This window comes from Cibotium barometz, chromosome 63 (assembly GCF_041138505.1).
Source record: "Cibotium barometz isolate CiBa-2024 chromosome 63, ASM4113850v1, whole genome shotgun sequence".
Lineage (NCBI taxonomy): Eukaryota > Viridiplantae > Streptophyta > Polypodiopsida > Cyatheales > Cibotiaceae > Cibotium > Cibotium barometz.
In genome coordinates this window covers 20,019,828-20,039,230 of record NC_141108.1, presented here as the reverse complement: position 1 = coordinate 20,039,230, position 19,403 = coordinate 20,019,828, and the positions used below count along the sequence as shown (strand labels likewise).

Genomic DNA, 19,403 nt, shown 5'->3' with positions numbered 1-19,403 from the left:
TACTTAATGCCAACAGGTTCCAAGATTGCTGGTATCGTGATTGGTCAAGGTGATGATCATAATGTTGGTCGTCATGATATTTTATTGCATACTCGAGAAGGCACATGCAAACACATCTCTAATTTACATAGGTGCTATATGCCTCTTTTGTACGTCATGTTATTTCCAAGAGGGGAGGACAGATGGCACTTGAGAATCCCTTATGCTGATGCACAAGTGAGTGCATTGAGAAATGGTCATTGTGTGACTCAACGACAATACTATGCTTATCGATTGCAAATTCACCCAGATACAAATGCATGCTTGCTACGCGGTGGAAGGGTGTTGCAACAGTTTATGGTTGATGCCTATTGTAGTGTTGAAGAGCCACAATTATCTTGGCTATACCATAATCAAGAAAGTTTGTGCTCAGAGGTTTATAGTGGTTTAGCAGACATGCTTCATGTAGAAGGAAGTGGAAGTGGTATTGCAGGAAGGAGTGGGAAGCAGAATAGTGTTACCTTCCAGTTTTACTAGTGGGCCACGACAAATGTATCAACTTTATCAGGATTCCATGGCAATTGTTCGTTCAAAGGGCAAGCCCGATTTACTCATTACTTTCACCTATAACCCAAAGCGGCCAGAGGTATTAGATGCTTTACTCTCGGGGCAAAGTGCATGTGACCGGCCTGATTTGACTACTAGAGTATCTCACCAAAAACATTCAGATATGATGAAAAATATCGTGAAGAAGGAGCTCTTTGGTAAGGTGATTGGATATGTGAGTGTCATTGAGTTCCAAAAAAGAGGATTGCCTCATTCACACATGTTATTGATCTTGGATAGTGCCCATAAACCTAAGACTGTCCAGACTATGATAGATTAGTATGTGCCGAATTGCCTGACAAGCAAATGTTTCCTACTTTGCATGATGTCGTGTTGCATTACAATATCCATGGGCCCTATGGGCCATTCAATCCAAGTGCAATTTGTATAGATAAGGGGAAATGCACAAGGAACTATCCACGAGCTTTTGCACAAGAGACTACTGTGGATGAGAGTGGTTACCCCGTGTATATGCGTCGAAATGATGGAAGAACTGTGGCATTGAAAAAGTGTAATGTTGATAATAGATGGGTTGTGCCATATAACCCTTATCTTTCAGTCACATATAATGCTCATGTAAATGTGGAAATATGCTCAACAATAGCAGCAGTGAAATATCTTTACAAGTACATATACAAGGGGCATGACAGAGCAACAATAAGATTTAGCACTGTACAAGGTGGGGATGTTAATGCTGCTTGCATAGTTGATGAGATTCAGAGGTATTTGGATGCACATTACGTCTCTGCATCAGAGGCATCTTGGAGACTCTTTGAGTATGATTTACACAATGAGAAGCCTGATGTGCAACGGTTGCAGGTACACTTAGATGGGGGTCATAATGTTATCTTCAGAGATGATGATAATATTGCAGATGTTTTTCAGAGGGAAAATGTAGGCAAGACTACTATGACTGAATGGTTTACCTATAATCAACAACATCCTGAAGCAAACAATACATTGTATAGTGATTTCCCTCAACAATGGGTTTGGAACTCCAGGTTGAAGAAATGGACCAAAAGAAAGATTGGAAACACTATAGGGCGCATGTACTTTGTAGCTCCTTTGGCAGGTGAGGCATACTATGTTCGCCTACTTCTTACAATATGTAAAGGATCTAAGTCATTTGAAGATTTGCGTTCGCTCAATGGTCACATCTATCCTTCTTTCAAGGCAGCTTGCATTGCCAGAGGGATACTGGAAGATGATTTTGAATGGGTTGCATGTATGGCGGAAGCATCATCCATGCAAAATGCCTTGCAATTGAGATGTCTTTTTGGTACTATGTTGCTATTTTGTGAGCCTTCCTGTCCAGGAATATTGTGGAAGAGATTTTGAGAAGAAATGATAGAAGATTTTCTATACCAATTATCGAGAAGCAGGGGTCAGCTCATTGGTATTGAACAATTAGCTAAAACTCATGCACTACTACATTTAGAAGAAATTCTTCGTGCTCAGAGACGGACATTGGCAGATTTTGAAGGAATGCCTGAACTAAACAGAACTGATTTGGAAGTCTTGGGTGAAAATAGATTGCTTTTGGAAGAGAGATCTTTTGATACTGTCGAACAATCTAACCTGTCAAGTGCTATGGAGTCAACATTAACAGATAGCCAGCGTGTTGCTTTAGATGCTGTAATGCATGCAATTGCGACAGATGCAGGCGACATTTTTTTCCTAGATGGTGCGATCGAGCAAGACCTATTTGTATAATTGCTTGCTTGCATGAGTACGTGGACAAGGGCATGTTGCTTTGGCCGCTGCATCGTCAGGTATTGCTTCTCTACTCTTGGCGAATGGACGTACTTCACATTCTAGATTCAAGATACCTCTGGAGCTAAACAATTCTTCAACTTGCAAAATCCATGTACATGGACAACTTGCTGAGGTTTTGAGAGTTTGTAAGCTCATTATTTGGGATGAGGCTCCAATGATTCATGGTTATGCTTTTGAAGCATTGGATAGGAGCTTACAAGATGTATTATTCTCAGATAAGCCATTTGGTGGAAAGGTTGTATTAATGGGGGGAGATTTTAGACAAATCTTGCCTGTTATTATGAAGGAAAGACGTGAGGATATTGTTAATGCAGCATTGTGTAGTTCCTTTCTATGGAACTCTATCAAAGTTCTAAAGTTAACTGGAAATCTTGCCTGTTATTATGAAGGGAAGACGTGAGGATATTGTTAATGTAGCATTGTGTCGTTCCTTTCTATGGAACTCTATCAAAGTTCTAAAGTTAACTGGAAATATGCGTACTCAATCAAGCAATACTAATGGATGCAATGAGTTTAAACAGTGGGTCATGAATATTGGGAATGGAGTGGATTGTAGCGATGATAATACGATGGTGACACTACCAAGTAATATGGTCTTGCAAAACAAAGATCGACTCTTAAAGACTTGGTACATTGGCTCTGAATTGGCTATCACTATGACATATGCTTCATACTTTAGTGAGCGTGCTATTCTTGCTCCGATAAACAGCCAAGTGGATATTGTGAATAAGACAGCTTAAGATGCAATGCCCGGTGAGCCTAAGCAATATTTCAGTGCAGATTCAATTCTTGAAAATGATGAAAATTCATTCCTATATTCCACAGAATTTTTGAACACAATCGACCTTCGGAGGGGATATCCACCTCACTGCTTGGTTTTAAAGTTAGAAGCTCCTGTTATTTTGCTTCGTAAAGACGTGGACTCTGTAATGGTACACGGATGATATGTAAGGCCTTTCACTCTAAAGTCTTGGAGACTGAAATCATCACTGGTGAAAGAGTATTTCTTCCACGGATTACCTTTGTATGCACCGAGGCCCAACTACCATTCACCATGAGGCGGAGACAGTTTCCTGTACGGTTGGCATTTGGCATGTCAATAAACAAATCACAAGGCCAAACCCTAAATGTCTTGGGGTTGTATTTGGTGACTCTAGTGTTTACTCATGGGCAATTGTATGTCGTATTGTCACGAGCACAGTCTCCTCATGCTGTGAAGGTGTTACTTGAGGATAACGCTAATGTGGAGTGTTCATTTGATGATCTTCAAAGTTATACATTTACAACAAACAATATTGTTTATAAGGAGATCTTGATGACTTCAGAGTGACAAGTCAGGTTTCTTATTTAAGTTCTGCAATTTGATTAATTTTGTTGTGATTTCTTTTTTTATACATATTTATGCATGTAAAAGTACCTATTTCGTTGTTTATGTTTTGACAGACATGTCTAAGATTACCTTTACATTGGACATGCCTTTGTCGAGGATAGTAGGTGAGTTATTCTCTATATTTGCATAACTTTTCTTAATTACAAAGTATGGAATATGACATTCTATACTGATGTCTATCTGTACAGAGCCACCGCTATGGTCAGCTCCTATTACTGCAGGTCACGTAGCAGGGATTATGATTGATGCTTATAGGGATGGGTAAGTATAAGTGTAATTGTTAGGCATTGTATGAATATTTTTTGAACCTATATATAAATAATTATATAACCTATTTGTTATGCTTTGATTTTAGGATATTGCATGACATTGATACGTTTATGGTAAGAGTTATCGACGAAGGCATCGAGATGTATGGGATCGGTGTTCCTGATGAGGAGTGGGGTGTCTATTTGTTTTGGAGAGAGATGGACAGATGCTTTGCATCATTTGAGGGGTATGCAGTACCCGATGAGTGGTTGTTTCTTACATCCATCATGACCATTGGTATTCGTTATGGGTTTTATACTAGAGCTCCTCCTCACATGTACCATCCACTCGATGTTCTATTGTACGAGGTAATTTTGATTATGTTTTTCTATTATAAGATTTTTTTGAGATTTTATTTATCGATGTGTCGTTATGTGCAGGTCCTTTTGAGATTTGATTTATCGTTGTTTCGTTTGTGCAGGTCCTTTGCATTCATTGTCAAATCGATAGTAGAGCATGTGCGGGATGGATCACCGCTTTACAATAGAGAGTATTGTGATGAGACAATTGAATGATCCTTCTCACAAGAGAAGAATTCAATTTGTTGATTCTTACATTACTGACTGAAAATACGTATTTTGTGGTGCATTTTGAGAATATGTAATATTGGTCCTTTTTTGCATCTTCGTATGCTACATTACTATGATATTTTTATTTTCATCATAAATCTACGAGACATGGATGTTATTTTGAGATATGTATATATGAAGTCACTTGAAATAATGTATTGTGTTTACTTAAAACATGACCTAAATTGGAAAAACTGAGTCTATTTTTTTTGGAACTCTACTTGCCGCATGTCCAATACTAGTAAAATCTAAAAAAAGAGAAAGAGAAAGAGAAAGAGAGAGAAAAAGAAAAAAAAGGCACAGGTGCTGCAGGCAATTAAATATGCACACGTGAAAGTACGTATGTGCGCATCCGTTGCTTTGCTTTTTCGACGCTTTTGAGGACTGACGATTTCATAGGCAACAACGTAAATAAACAGAACGAAAACGAAAAAGAAAGAACAAGGCTGGCAGCTTTAGCGCAGCTCGTCGAATCCATTATATATTTTTATTGCATGCATGTTGCGCAACGGTGTACTTTGCCATTGACAGGCTGCAAGTGCTCTGTGTAATTTATACTATGTAGTATGTAGAACTGCCGGACTTAAGTTTTCTGATTCAACCTGTGCCCCGCCGGAACCCTAATCTGGCCTAAGAAGCCTAAATCAAGCCCTAGCAAGGCACAGGAACCCTACCCAAGCCATACATCTATAGTACACAAAGCCGTGCCCTAACCACGTTCGTTCAAGGACTCCTACGGACCCCGGCTAGACTTAATAAAAGACCTAGAAAAGAACCCTAGCCATGCCGAAATCCCAATCAGATTACCCTTGTCGAGCCCTGCCGAAACGCTAGCCAGGCGGGGCAAGCCTTGCCGAAGCTCTAACGGACGCGAGAGTCCGTCAAACTACCTGCTGCCGGACGGCAGGAGAATAAAGTTGGTGGTGGGGCAAGGGGCGTGGCCATGGTGGCTTCAAAACTGAACTTTACTAACCATGTTTAGCAATCGAAAATAAACTTTTCTCGCAGTGAAGTAAATCCCGCCCTTTCCCCCCGCTTTTCTTCAAGTTTTTCCCCTCAAAATCAAATGCTTCGGACTACCTTTGGTAATCCAGCTTTGTTGAAGCTTTCAGAATCATAGCTTGTTTGTTTTTCTATCTCTTTGTCTCCATGATTAGCGCAGGAAGCCTCTGCACAGGTAAGGCTTTCTTTAGCTTCTTCGGACTGCACCTATCAGAAGCAGGCTCTGGCTACAATAATGGAGCTCTTAAGTCGAGCTCAATCTAACAGATACACCAACAATCTCTGCAGAAAGCTCAGAAAACTCCAGCATTCCAGTCACTACTCTTTCAAGCAAACGCTGGAAAGCAAACACTGGCAAAAGCAAGAGAGTTTATGGAGCCAAAGAGAGCTCTGTGACTGAAAAATGTGGAGGCTGTAAGCTCCGAGATGAGAAGGTGAAAAGCATGGCGGGTCCCTGTTGCGGTCTGGTAGGCAAAGTAGACGTTCTGGAGAATAACCTTGTCCACCTCAACACCAGAAAAGGGAAACCAGAACACTCTGCAACCATGGCCAACAGAACAAAGCTCACAACAGAAGATCGCCCTGCTGCTAACCCTAGACCTCACAAAAGTATAGATAAAGGTATGCACAGAAAGGTTATTTCATCTTCACCTTCTTCTAGATCCCACCTCAAAAGCTTGGTTTCTATTGCAAGCCTGCAACAGCAGGCATCTGAGGATTCAAATCAGAGCAGTATCAATTCATGGCAAAGCAAGGTTCCTGAAAAGGGGAAAGGTTTTGGGCGTAAGACTCTTGCACTTGTTTTCAGTACAAGGGATTCCCCTGAAGAAATAATCAAGGAAGAGTATTCCTTGATGGTTTCAGAAACTGCCAGCTACTCCAGTGAGCTTTCAGATGCTCAAGAGAGCTTTGTCTCAAAATTTATAGATATGCCGGTGTCTTTGACAGCAAATTCGCAATTAAGGCCAGCTTCTTGCAGAGGAATGGCAGCAGAAAACATAAGTGACAGCAGACACGTTCATTCAAGATCTGAAGACTCGGATGCACATAGAAAGAAAGGCATGCCAGATGATGATGGTGGGCGAAGTGTCAATGATGACAGTGAAGAGACCGAGTGCGAAGTCGAAGGTGCGATTTGTCTCAGTTCCTTTACTTTTGGCTCAAGCAGTCAATCTCTTCCCTTCTCAGAAAGCAAAACATGCCGCATGTTGCAGGTTCTAGGTGGCAAGAAGGTACATGTGAGGCAATTGTCAAGTGAAAGCTGCATGTCAATGCTGTCTCTGGACAATAGCGAAGATCAATCATCTGAAAGTGGACCTGTGGAACCACCACCACCAAGTTTGTACACTCATGCTGACTTCTCTCTAAAAGAAGAAATGACTGGCAGTGGCCATATAACAGATTCCCTTGTTTGCTTCCATAAGGGTAAAGACGATCCGACTGATGAAGCTAATGCTGGAAAGCCGTGCTTTCAAACAGAAAATGAAAGGAAGTTGCAGGATCTCAAGTCCAAAAAGGAGTCAAAAAAGATGAGTCTCAGCAACATAGCATCACCACCAGTCAGGTGGAAGGTCATCACACAAAATCAGCACTCTCTAATTCTTGACTCAGAGAAGTCTACGCTGCCTCATGGCAAAAATAAAAAGAGAGCCAGGTCTGCAACTAGTGAAAAGCACTGGGGAGGAAATAGAAAAAGCAGAAAGGCAATTTCCAACCTGCTCAAGCGCAGAGGATTAGCGGCTGTTGGTGGAGGAAATAGAAAACGCAGAAAGGCAATTTCCAACCTGCTCAAGCGCAGAGGATTAGCGGCTGTTGGTGTGTACCATTCCCCTGTTATCTTTTGCTGAATCTCATCTACACTACGTGATGTCTTCTTGACTGATTGATGTACTGACAAAGCTTTTCATGGCATTTGCACTGCTGCAATGCGTATTTTGAAGTATTCTCTACTGATTGTGATCCTTTTTCTTGCAGGCCATAGAAGAGGGGTTGCTCTGGAAAGTGCTTTCAATCTTGGGGTTGGAATTGGAATCTCCTACATGCTTGTTGCCAATCGGAAAGAAGTCGAAAGGCTCAACAGTCTTTTAGAGCGAACAGAATCTTTGGTAAAGGACGTGAAGCAGCAGGTCCAACCTGGGAAAAGTCCACTTCCTGATTGCTTATCAAATTTAAGAAATCCTGGTATCAGAAAACCTGAAGTTCCAAAATATGAGAAAGGTGAGACTTTTCAGGATAAGCTAGAAGGAAAGATCTATGACTCAGGTCTCAAAGCAAACGATGCCGTTGAATCCATGCCAGAAAGCATACACATGGCCGAGCTTGAAGCAGCACTTGAAGCAGAGCTTGTGCTCATGCAACAAAATCTGGGAGCTGAAACGGAAGCAAGTCTCAGAGATTTTGATGAGGTATGATTTATCCCAGCGGGGTAACAGATTGGGACTATGTTCTGGCTTTTTCTACAACAAAAATACTGCAGCTTCTTGGGGTTCCATCAAATGGTAGTTATACCTTGCGTGTTCTGAAACTCAGATCTACAATGATATCACCATGTCTCACATCTCAAATGACGAGAGCTTAGTTGGATTGCATACTGTGGCCCTGGTTTTATCAAGTAGTGAGGCGTTCCACCTCTTTCTTTTATGAAGGAGAGAATTTGTGAACTGTATAGTGTTGTTAACTGGATCCATTTTGCCTTTCCCATATAGTCAAACATTGACGTTGGAGAAATGCTCCACAGATTTTCCTATCTCCTATTTCTAAATTTTTTTCATAAGAATTGAAGTGAAATAGCTAATGCAAGCTTAGGAGGATAACCTAGTTGTGATACCATGTTGAAATTAGGGTGGATTGAGAGATATTATGATGATACTCATTGTATTAGCATAAAACAAACAAGATGAGAGAGTGATTAATGCTAATCACATGATTAACTAAATGGGCAGCATAATGACACAAGACATGGGATAATGGAGGTTGTGTACCCATGCATTAGTTGAGAGCCTCTTATATAGGCTGGAGTACAAGTGATTAGGGTGTAAATCCTAGATTTAAGTGCAAGACGAGATCCTCCCCCACTTGTTCTAGGTGCGTAGAATATGCTCCAAAAGATGCTACTAACCATAGTCTATGAAGATTTGCTAAGGCTAAAGAGACCTTTGGACCATATGCTCTTATCCCCAATGTCACATGTAATATTTTGGTGTATTGTTTTCAACAATTGCAAAAGCCTCTGATTGGATTTATTGATTTTTGCAATTTCACCTCAATTTGGTGAAATTGAAGAAAAATCTCCCAAATTAAATTTGGGATTTTTGTGAAATCAGGTATTAAATAGATATTTCTTAAGAGGCAAACTTTTGATCTCAGCCTGATTACACATGATCTCATAGACTTGGTTGGAAACTTCCTCTACTCATGCTTGTGTCTTGATGCAATTTAACACCCTTTGTGTGTGCTCAACCTGAGAAATGAAAGAAGCCGAGACATGACCACATGTAGCTTCTTCACACTCATCCTCTAGTTTCCCCCGCTAGAACTGTTATCTTCCCTAGTCTTAACAACCACAATTTTTGGAATATTCTTGCCTTTTCATTTTGGAACTTGCACTCAGCAAGTCATACTGACCATATCCGGGGATGGAGTACACACGTGTGTAAGGACAATTTCAAATCATCCACAAAATGCTGAACCTGTTTCAGCCACCAAACAAGAGCATGACCAAAAGCTTCCAAAAATGGACAAGATAGTTGGTTATTGATTTGCCATGTTTCCACGACAAACGCTCCCGATGTTTTCTCAAATCTCATTGATAATCCAGGTACAAACTGCTTTAAGATTGCCTTGCAACAATCATCCTAGCAAGTGATGGAGTGGTGCCTTAGGTGGTCTTCCCACCACAGGAGGACGACACCAATGAGTGTTGTATGCAAACCAAATGAAGTTGAAACATGTCGGAACCACGTTGCTGTTATCAAGGTGGTAGCTATCTCGTGGGTCTAGTCGGTGGCGACTTCACCGTCCATCTTCTTGTTGAACTTGGGAGGCCTCAAAAGCATCAACAATTGAGTTTGTTCCCTACGAGGAATGGAGGAGGAACTTTTGTAAACTTGTAGTGCCTTGTTGTTGAGCCAGTGAAGGCGAGCGGATTAGGTTAGAGAGGGCCTCAGTGAAGGAGACCGTCGATGACATGAATGGTGTCTCTTTACTGACCTACTCCACGTTTCAAATGATGGTTGCCAGGCGGGGAGCGGGGCTCATCCGGTTGATCCATTTGTGCATTTAGGGGGATAAACAACTCCACCCGAGATAACACAACTGTAGATCACTCTTGATCAGCCTCACTTTAGAGAAGCGCTCCATAGAAGCTCTATCGCTTGGTAGAAAATAAGACTCGTGACCGAATATCCAACACATGCTTATATAGGGGTCCTCATGCCCAATCGGCCTATCCTACTACTTCTGTCGGGCCTATAGGGGACAGCCCTTGACTTACATAATTGCAGTCGATTTCACATGTATGGCTGCTCAAGTGGCTGCCTGACACCTGGGCGTTGATGTCCAGGTCTACCCCATATGCTTCTTGTGACCAGTGGCTCCCACGTGTGCTTGGAATACACGGAGGTGTGTTACACTTGCCTAGCATAGCCAAGTACCATGGCTTCAAGCTGATCAATGCAGAGCCCAAATAGAACGGGTGAGAGGACATCCTTGTTTCACACCTATGTCATTGTTGAGCATCTCTAAACTTCCATTTCTTTTGCGCACTCAACATTTGACTTGCTTTTATATTCGTTTAGTGGCAAGGATTATTTTGTGCGCACAACTCTTCTTTGTCTCGTGAAACCATGTCAAAGGCTCCACAAAGTAGCTTCACGACCCGTTACCTATGAGTCTACTCTCTTCCATGAGCTACCCTTCAAATGACCAGATGGTTGGTGCGAGTTGAAAACCCGCTTGTTCTTATGCTCATTGTTGTTTGTGGTAGGCCACCTACCAAGTTTGCATAGCACCATGCACGGCCTTGAAGGAGCTAATCATGATCATTGTTATTTATCTAGTTGAGCCTTGGCCCTTGCTGTTGTGAAGAGGTTTTATTTGGTAGTTTCAATTTGTAAGCAACTTCACCTATTCTTCTAATTATTGGGAATGGACCTCAATACCTAGGAGATAGCTCAACACATCTTCCCCTCTTTAGAGTTTCAGAAGATTTAGGTAGTTGTAAATAAACTTTTTCTCCTTTAGTAAAATCTACCTTTCTTTGGTGAGAACTTACATAACTTTTGCTCTATCTTGAGTTTTCTTTATGTTGTCTTAAGTTAGCTTAACCATTCGATTCATATTGTCAAGGAAGTCTTTAGCTCTATTTGTCATATATCTTTTTCTTCTCCAATCCTAGTGCTACTGAATCGCTAGGTTGAAATCCATACATCATCAAAAAATGGACCAAACTTTAAAGCCTAGATTTGATTGACCGTCCCAGTCTGACCATCTGTCTCATCTCAGGAAGCTTAGTTGTGCTCTTATATAACCTTGTATTCAATCTCTAAAAGACAACCCCCGAAAACTGTAATATCCTTGTCAATAATGATACCCACTGGTAGCCCATAAGGCCTAAATATACCCTCCATGAAAAGTCCAGCTAATTCAAGAGCCAACATTCTTCTTGGTTGGAATAAAATGAGCCATCTTTGTCAATTGATCGCTTACCCACAAAGAATCATGTTCTCTCAATGTCCTTGGTAGTCCTTTAATAAAATCCATGGACATACTCTCCCACTTGTCACCTGGAATCTCCAATGGATGTAGTAGACCACCTACCCTTAGACATTACTTGACATCTTTGGTGCTTTAATGCATAATCTTGGATGTTTTTTTACCCCCAAGAAAAGCTACTTCTATTAGTTATAAGAAATACTTGCCAGAGTGGCATAAAACAAAGGAGAGGGTACTCGGCTATGGGCTTTTGCTCATGGTCCTCCTTTTGGCTGGGAGTGACTAGGTGAGGTTTGGATGGAGCTCTTGCGAGGCTTGCAAGAGCCTAGTTGGGAACTTGTCCTCGAAAGAAATGTTGAGCTCGTGCAAGAATCTCCCCCCCCCCCCCCCCCCCCCCCCCCTCTCCCCCTTCCTTCCCCCCTTCCCTTCTCTTCCTTGAAAAGATTCAAGAGATTCTTGGTGTCCACAAGCTACCATGGTAAGGAAGTCTCAAGGAGATGTGACTGATGAGGAAATTCTACTAGGGTTCCTCGCCTCTAGTTGTAGGCCACATACAATCAACTTGCCCAAAAGGGCTTTGCTGTGGACCATCGAATACTTGACCACTCCTAGTATGGCGAAATTTGAGGATGAGAGAAGACAAGACCCTTGAAGAAACTGTTACTTCTACAACGATTGGATCAAGAAGCCACTTTGCTAGTGGAGATATGCAAGCCATGTTACAGAAATTTATGTATATCATAACGCAATAGTGGAAACAAATACTTGAGCAAAAGGCTATGATTCAGGCCTTGGAGAAGCGTTTACCTTTTAAGGATTCCTTGTCACCCATCCTTCCGCCCCTCTCCTATAAGCCTAGCGGGGCGTGCCGTGACAGATTCAACCACTTATCCAAGAAATAATTATATAGAGAGAGGGGCAAGAGAGAGAAGGGATTAGGAAGCTTTGCACAGTACACACATACTGAGCGGGGAATAGGCCGGGCCCGCCCCCTTTCAGGAATTTATTCAGAAACAATCCACGGGCACGTTGGCCAGGATCAATACAACAATGAATACAAAAGTAAACAAATATGTTGAAGTAGAATATCCAACTCGGTGTCAATGTTGAGGCACGAGATATCTGATGCCGAGCACACCACGGGGATGACCCACAAGAAGCTCTCACCGGGCTAGTACCAGATCCAAGTCCAAGTCCAAATGGCTACACACCTATTTCAACAAGTGACGGCAAAGAGGTAGGTGTCGCAGCCAGACAGTTTAGATGGTAGCAGTGAGGCGGCTGCTTTGATGGTGGCTAGAGCGGTTCTGGAGGCAGCAGTCAGGGAGGTGGCTCCGTACGGTAGTGCTGGTGGCAGCTCCAGTTGTATCAGTCGGCATTAGCCAGTGGTAACTAGGCTGTTGGTGATGGCAGCCAAATGTAGCAAGTGGTGTTGGTTGCGGGCGGCGCCTAGGTGTAGTTGGCAGGCAGAAGGCGATGGCGGCATAGATAGCGCAGCCTGTCACAGGCGGTAGCAGTGCTAAGGGCTGGCTTTGGTAACAGCGTTGGCTGCGCAGATGCACAGGTGGAGGAGGCTGCAGTGCTGGCAGCAGATGATGCAGGTGGCTGCAGACGGCGAACAGCAGGAAACAGCAGGCAGGCAGTGTCAGAAGATAGTAGGGAAGGTTTTGGTGGCGCCCCTAGTTCTACTCAGCAGCACCTAGATGGTGGGCAGTTCAGGCACACAGAGGCACAAGCTTACAGAGCCAGGCGCTGGTGGTGACAATGTTGATGGTGGTGCTAGCTGAGTACAGCAGTAGTACGGACAGGTGCGCCTAGGAGATGATGAAAAACTCCATACGCCCTTCAACCATGGTGGTCCACTTGGAGAGAGATGTGCTTTCTTTATACTTGAGAGGATCTTGCTTTTCGCCATACTTTTTGCTTTTCTTTCCTTACTTTGCTTTCCTCTTTTATTTTTATTCAATAAAATATCACTCAAATAAGACTAGTTTTCCAAAGTTCTTGTGCTTTTCTTTTTCTGTCTTCAGGGCGTTGCTTTTTGGCCCTAGAGTTGCTCTTTGAGAAAGCAGCTTTTTGCTTTTCCATCTGGCTCAATCTCCCCTTGCTAGAGGCTCGCGGGTCAACCTCGTTTGACTTTTTGCTTTTCTTTACTTTTTGACCAAGACTAGTGCTTTTTCTTGAGCAAACCTTATGGTCCCTGTCCCTATGCCTTCTTCCACTTGTCTGGTGTCTGGGCAAGGGGTCCGTTATGTGAAATAGAGATAGGAGGGTCAAATAGTTACATTCCCTTCCTCTTGTATCACAGTTGTCCTCAACTGTGGAATACAAGTGTTCCAAGCATCTCCATATGTTTGAAGTACTTCCATATGTACATATGTTTCAAGTATATTTATATGTTCCCAATACTAGCCCTATCTGGTGAGCTTGTGCACCTGGTCTCTCCCCATGTCTGTAGTGTCATCTGGTCAAGTGGCAACATCTCTATGTCTTATCTTTGACCAATGGCTTTGTTCTTGATGGTACTTCTTCATGGTTAGTCACATGTGTTAGATAAATTAAATGCATACTTATCTCCTGTAAAAACTAGACAGAAGCTAGTCAACAAACAAGCATATGCTTCATTCGTGTCTACTGGGTATTCCAGGTATTGGCCAGGTAGTCTAGAGCCCAGTGGACAATCACATGCCATAAATCCAAGGATTGTCTACACATCAAAAACAACACACAAAGTCAAAGGAATTCAAACATACATCAGTATGCAGTGCACAAGTAATGATCCTCCTGTTCATGGATTGTCTTGTCTGGTTTCATCGGAAATCGTGCTGAGCTATCTGGCTCCCGAAGGAAACCGCTCAGACTATCCTCAAGGCCATCTGGTCACACTAGGACCGCTTGAGAGTTCATCAATAGTCATCTGGGCCATTTGGTCGCATTGACCGCGCGACTATGAAATCCAATAAAGTCATTTGGGCTATCTGGTCATAATGACCACCTGACTGTTGATTGTTCATCAATAGTCATCTGGGCTATTTGGTCGCAATGCTTGCCTGACTATGAAGTCCAAGATATTTGGCATCATTGTCGTCCAATGGTCGGTTATTTGGCATCATTGCCACCCAAATACAAATCTTGCTCCTTGGGCTATTTGGCATTGTTGCCACACAAACTAGAGCATGTCCAAGTAACCATTATATAAGCATAATAATGATCAATTCTAGTCCAATATATATATATAATGAAGAGGGCTAGAGGGACAATCCCTCCCTCTTGAATTTGTCTTGATCGCAAGATGTCTGTATCTATACTTCAAATACAACTGGACCAACCACTTTCTCATAAGCTCGAAGTATATCTTGATAGTCCTTGAAGTACTTCTCTGGCATCCATTTCGCATCCAATAGCGAATAATTCTCGAATTCCAAGAGGAACTTTCTGACCACCGTCTTTCCTCTTTTTCTCACAGAATGAAACATAATTTGTTCTGGCTCTTCCACCCATGGTGGATCCTCCAATACAAGCTCCTCTGGGGGTAACCCTGAATATGGTTTCAACAAACTAACATGGAAGGCATTATGTATCCTCCAATGATCTGGGAAAACATACATGATCGATTATCTTGGTATCTTGAAAAGGTCCATATACTATCATTCCTTGACTTTGGTAATCCAAAGATAAAAGCCATAGCAATACTCTTCCATAGAACATTCAATGGGTGCAAAAATCTTGCTTGCTTTTGTCGATCAAACTTGACCTTCTGGCAAACCAAACATTCTAGAACATATAGCTCAATGTCCTTTCTATTATTCCAATAGAAGTAGCTTCTCGCAAACCTGAGTTGTAGTCACATTTGGTCTCAAAAATCCTTTGTCTCACATAAACGGGTTTGCATCATAAGAAAACCCTTTTTGATGACATAAGAAGTCACTAAATCTTCCTTTTGCAATTTCTTTCAAAACATCTTTGAAATCTTCTTTGGTAACATAAAGATCCTTCATCACAGTGAAATCCATATGGTAACCTATAGGAACCACATGGCTTAGGGATCTCCAAGATAATGCACCTGCTACCTTGTTGTCTTTGATGTTCATAGACCACAGCATGGCTTGCTTGGTTCAAGATTGCTCCAAATTCCAATGCAATCTCTCCAACCACAAAAAAGTTAAGAATAACCAACAGTGGTCCTTTGCTAACATAAAGTTTCAATTCTTCAAAGGATTCTGTTTCAACTTTGGTCCACAAAGATCTCATGGCTTAAACTTGCATTGGTCTAGCATACATTGCAAACCTCTTGACGACAGTCCTGGCATGATGTCAATATGATGATTCTTCCAAAATGGTGACTCTAGATCCTTCCGAAATGGTGACCCCTTTGGCATGAAGATAGGCTTTGGCAGCTTCAACTCCTTCGGCTTTGGAATTCTTCAAACATTTGAGTCCTTTTATTTGGTCTTGTTTTCTCTTGGCTCTCCGAGCGAAAAATTCATCATCTCTGAGCAAATGTATGAATTGCTGAAAATCTTGGTATTCTGTTGATGACATGGCCGTGGTCTCATGAGTAATGGATCGACGATTTTGGTTCCCTTCCTGAAATCCTGGATCGGCCTGATTGTTATTCCCTTCATTAGGCCCTTGGTTGCCCTCTTCTCTTGACATGGTTCTGTCACCCCAAGAAAGATTCCTCAAAGGAAATCCTTCTCTAATACCACTGTAAGCCCAGTGGGGCGCGCTGTGACAGATTCAACCACGTATCCAAGAAACAATGATACAGAGAGACGAGGAAGAGAGAGAAGGGATTAGGGAGCTTTGCACAGCACACACACACACACACTGAATGGGGAATAGGCCCTGCTCCCTTTAAGGAATTTATTCAAGAACAATCCATGGGCACGCTAGCCAAGATCAATACAACAATGAATACAAAAGCAAACAAATATACCGAAGTAGAATATCCAAGTCGAGGTGGAGGCACGAGATCTTTGATGTCGAGCACACCATGGGGATGACCCACAAGAATCTCACACTGGGCTAGTACCAAATCCAAATCCGAATCCAAGTCCAAATGGCTACACGGCTGTTTCAACAAGTGACGGCAAAGAGGTAGGCGTCGCAGGCAGACAATTCAGATGGTAGCAACAAGCAGCTGGAGCAGTTCTGGAGGCAGCAGCCAGGCAGGCGGTTCTGTACGGCAGCTCTAGTCGACGTCAGTCAGTGGTAACTAGGTGGTTGGTGATGGTGGCCAGGTGTAGCGAACGGCACTGGTTGCAGGCGGCACTTAGGTGTAGTCGGCAGCCAGAAGATGATGGTGGGGTAGATAGTGTAGCTTGTCTCACCGGCGGTAGCTGACGCACAAGCAGCGCTGGCAATGTCGAGGGGCTGGCGCTGGTAATAGTGCTGGTTGTGTAGATGCACAGGTGTGTGGGTGCAGGTGGAGGTGGTTGCAGTGTTGGCAGCAGATGACGCAGGTGGCTGTAGATGGCGCACAACAGGCAGCAGCAGGTAGGCGGCGTTAGAAGACAACAGGGGAGGTTCTGGCGGCGCTGGTGGTTCTGCTCAGCAGCACCCAGATGGCTAGTAATTTAGGCGCACAGAGGCACATGCTTACACAACTAGGCGTTGGTGGTGACAATGTTGATGGTGGTGGTAGTCGAGTACAAGCAATAGTATGGACAGGTACATCTAGGAGATGATGAACTCCACACGCCCTTCAACCATGGTGGTCCACTTGGAGAGATACATGCTTCTTTTATACTTGAGAGGATCCTGCTTTTTGCCATACTTTTTGCTTTGCTTTTCTCTTTTAACTTTATTCAATAAAATATCATTCAAATAAGACCAGCTTTTCCAAAGTTCTTGTGCTTTGCCTTTTCTGGTTTCAAGGCCTTGCTTTTTGGACCTAGAGCTATTTTCTGAGAAAGTGATTTTTTGGTTTTTCGTCTGGCTCAGTCTCCCCTTGCCAGAGGTTCCTTGGCTCGCGGTCAACCCAGTTTTACTTTTTGCTTTTCTCTACTTTTTGACGAAGACTGGTGCTTTTTCTTGAGAAAACCTTATGGTCCTTGTTCCCATGCCTTCTTCCACGTGTCTGGTGTCTGGGCAAGGGGTCCATCATGTGAAATAGAGCTAGGCACATCTCCCTTGCCAGTTTTCACCGATATCCCTTTCCAAATCTTTGCGTCGGCTAACCCCATTGTGGAGTTAGCGTAGTAGTCTTGTGCTTTACATGACTTGCAAGTATGGGAGTTCGAGCTTTGGACGCAGGAAACAACTCATGTTGTCACACACAGGAGGAGCAAAGACAAACGTGGAGCCCGAGCGTTCAACGGCTCTTGCCATAGAGCAGTTAGAGCGCAAACTGTAGTGTTGTGGCAAAGGGGATCATGTTTTCAAGGGCAAAGAGGGGGCTGGTTGTAACCTGCAAAAGGGTGGACAATATCTATGTGAACGATGCGAAAAGTGGAGGGAAGGCTGTAAATCATAGTTACGAGAAACGGCGGGGAAACAGAAACGAAAATCGAGACGGAAACGGAAATGGGAACAGAAATAGAAATTTTGAGGAGGGGAGAAACGAAAACGCGACATTATCCTAGGTTATCCTAGGAGGGAGGGAGGGGGAGATGGTGAAAGCCACTAAGTTGAGAGGCAACATGTATAATGTAAGACATGTACTGAAGAAGTAAAATCTAGAGTCTCTAGTGTACACTCTACAATTTATGATTTCAAACTCCACAGTTTAAAAGTTTAAAGTTGCATAAGAAATCAAACCATTTAGAACTTGCCATAACACAAAATAAGCTAAAACCATCACTCAATCATCAATGAGCATATCTTGATATAGAGTTCTACACCTACTATTGGACACTGATGACGTTAGTGGGGATGTCGTAGTATCTAGTCCATACTATGCATAATGGAGTTGATAGTTATATGGTCTTGTGGGTTGACTACCATGAGTATATAACATGCACGTTCCTAAAAGGTGAATTTGGGCATGTTCTTGGATTCATCTAGGTATATATATCAATGAGTCAAGCCTCAAGACCAAGTCATTACAAAAAAGTGTAAAATCAAATGCTAAAATATAAAGGAAGCTACTCTATAGAGTCTAGACTCTAGAGTCCCGACTCCTCAAGGCTCTTCTATGCTATAGAAATAGTCTCATCCTCGTGAAGCCCATCCTAATGCTCCTCCTCTAGTGGAGCTTCTTTCATGTCAATCTTCATGTGTTTGGCCATCATCCTTTGTCTCCTCAACTACATCACCAATGATAGAACCCTTGTCTGCCTTCAATGTATGAAGGCCAATATACTTATCATGCATGTACTCATGCTTCATCTTTGTTAGCAAACACAAGTTTGCATTAACAAAAAGATGAGGTCATCTGCTTTCTTACTCCCAAGGCGATTTCCTCTTCTTTGAGTGTGTGTGACCAAAGGGACTCCATAAATGCTCCAAAGCTGATGAAGAGTACATCTACCCCAGAATACGAATGGCCAGGTGCTGAAGCTGTGGCATTTTTGTGCCATGGTCTTCCCACGAAGTGACAGCACCAACATCTTGAAAATTTGAAAAACCACAAATAAAGATTCAAGGTTCATAGATTTAAGTAAAGGTTTAAATTTCAGCTTTCAACCTTTCATGTTGTGCGTCACTCCATCCAAGCATTCCCTCTTGGTTGGGGTAGTTTGCAAGTTGATCCTTCACCTTGCATCTTTTCTCTAGAGTACCAACCAAACTTTGCAAAGTGGCATTCGATCCATGGCCTCAACCATCGGATCCATGGCCTCATAAATCTTCCCAATGTAAGGCACATCTCCATCCACATACTTCAAAACCCTAACAATCGGTCTACATAACTTGAGAAGATGCTCTACATCAGGCCAAAACTCATCCCGTGTGATAGTAGCATAGCAAATCTGCCCAAAGCATCATGAAATTGTATGCAAAGCAGGTGTTGTTAGAGTACTTCAATAACGCTTTCTTTCCAAACTTGTGATATAATGCAAGAGAATAACGGTGGTGGGTTATGAAAGAAACAACCTCTTTGCCCGTGTCAATGGTGG

At 42.6% G+C, this 19,403-nt stretch overlaps 1 protein-coding gene across 5 annotated transcripts in view; it reads left to right on the top strand.

The window, feature by feature from the left end:
• Positions 1-4,975: 4,975 nt before the first annotated feature.
• Positions 4,976-19,403, top strand: part of LOC147603813 (uncharacterized) — a 50,357-nt gene continuing 35,929 nt past the window's right edge. For 4 of the 5 annotated variants that reach the window (XR_015265508.1, XR_015265507.1, XM_086795938.1 and 1 more), the window contains exons 1-2: positions 4,976-7,446; positions 7,606-8,036. Coding sequence is in view for 3 of the 5 variants with exons in the window: in XM_086795938.1 (XP_086652064.1) it covers positions 6,075-7,446; positions 7,606-8,036 (1,803 nt within the window). In the remaining 2 variants the exon portion in view is untranslated. The remainder of the gene's footprint in view (positions 7,447-7,605; positions 8,037-19,403) is intronic. The other variant, XM_086795937.1, reaches the window with a different exon arrangement.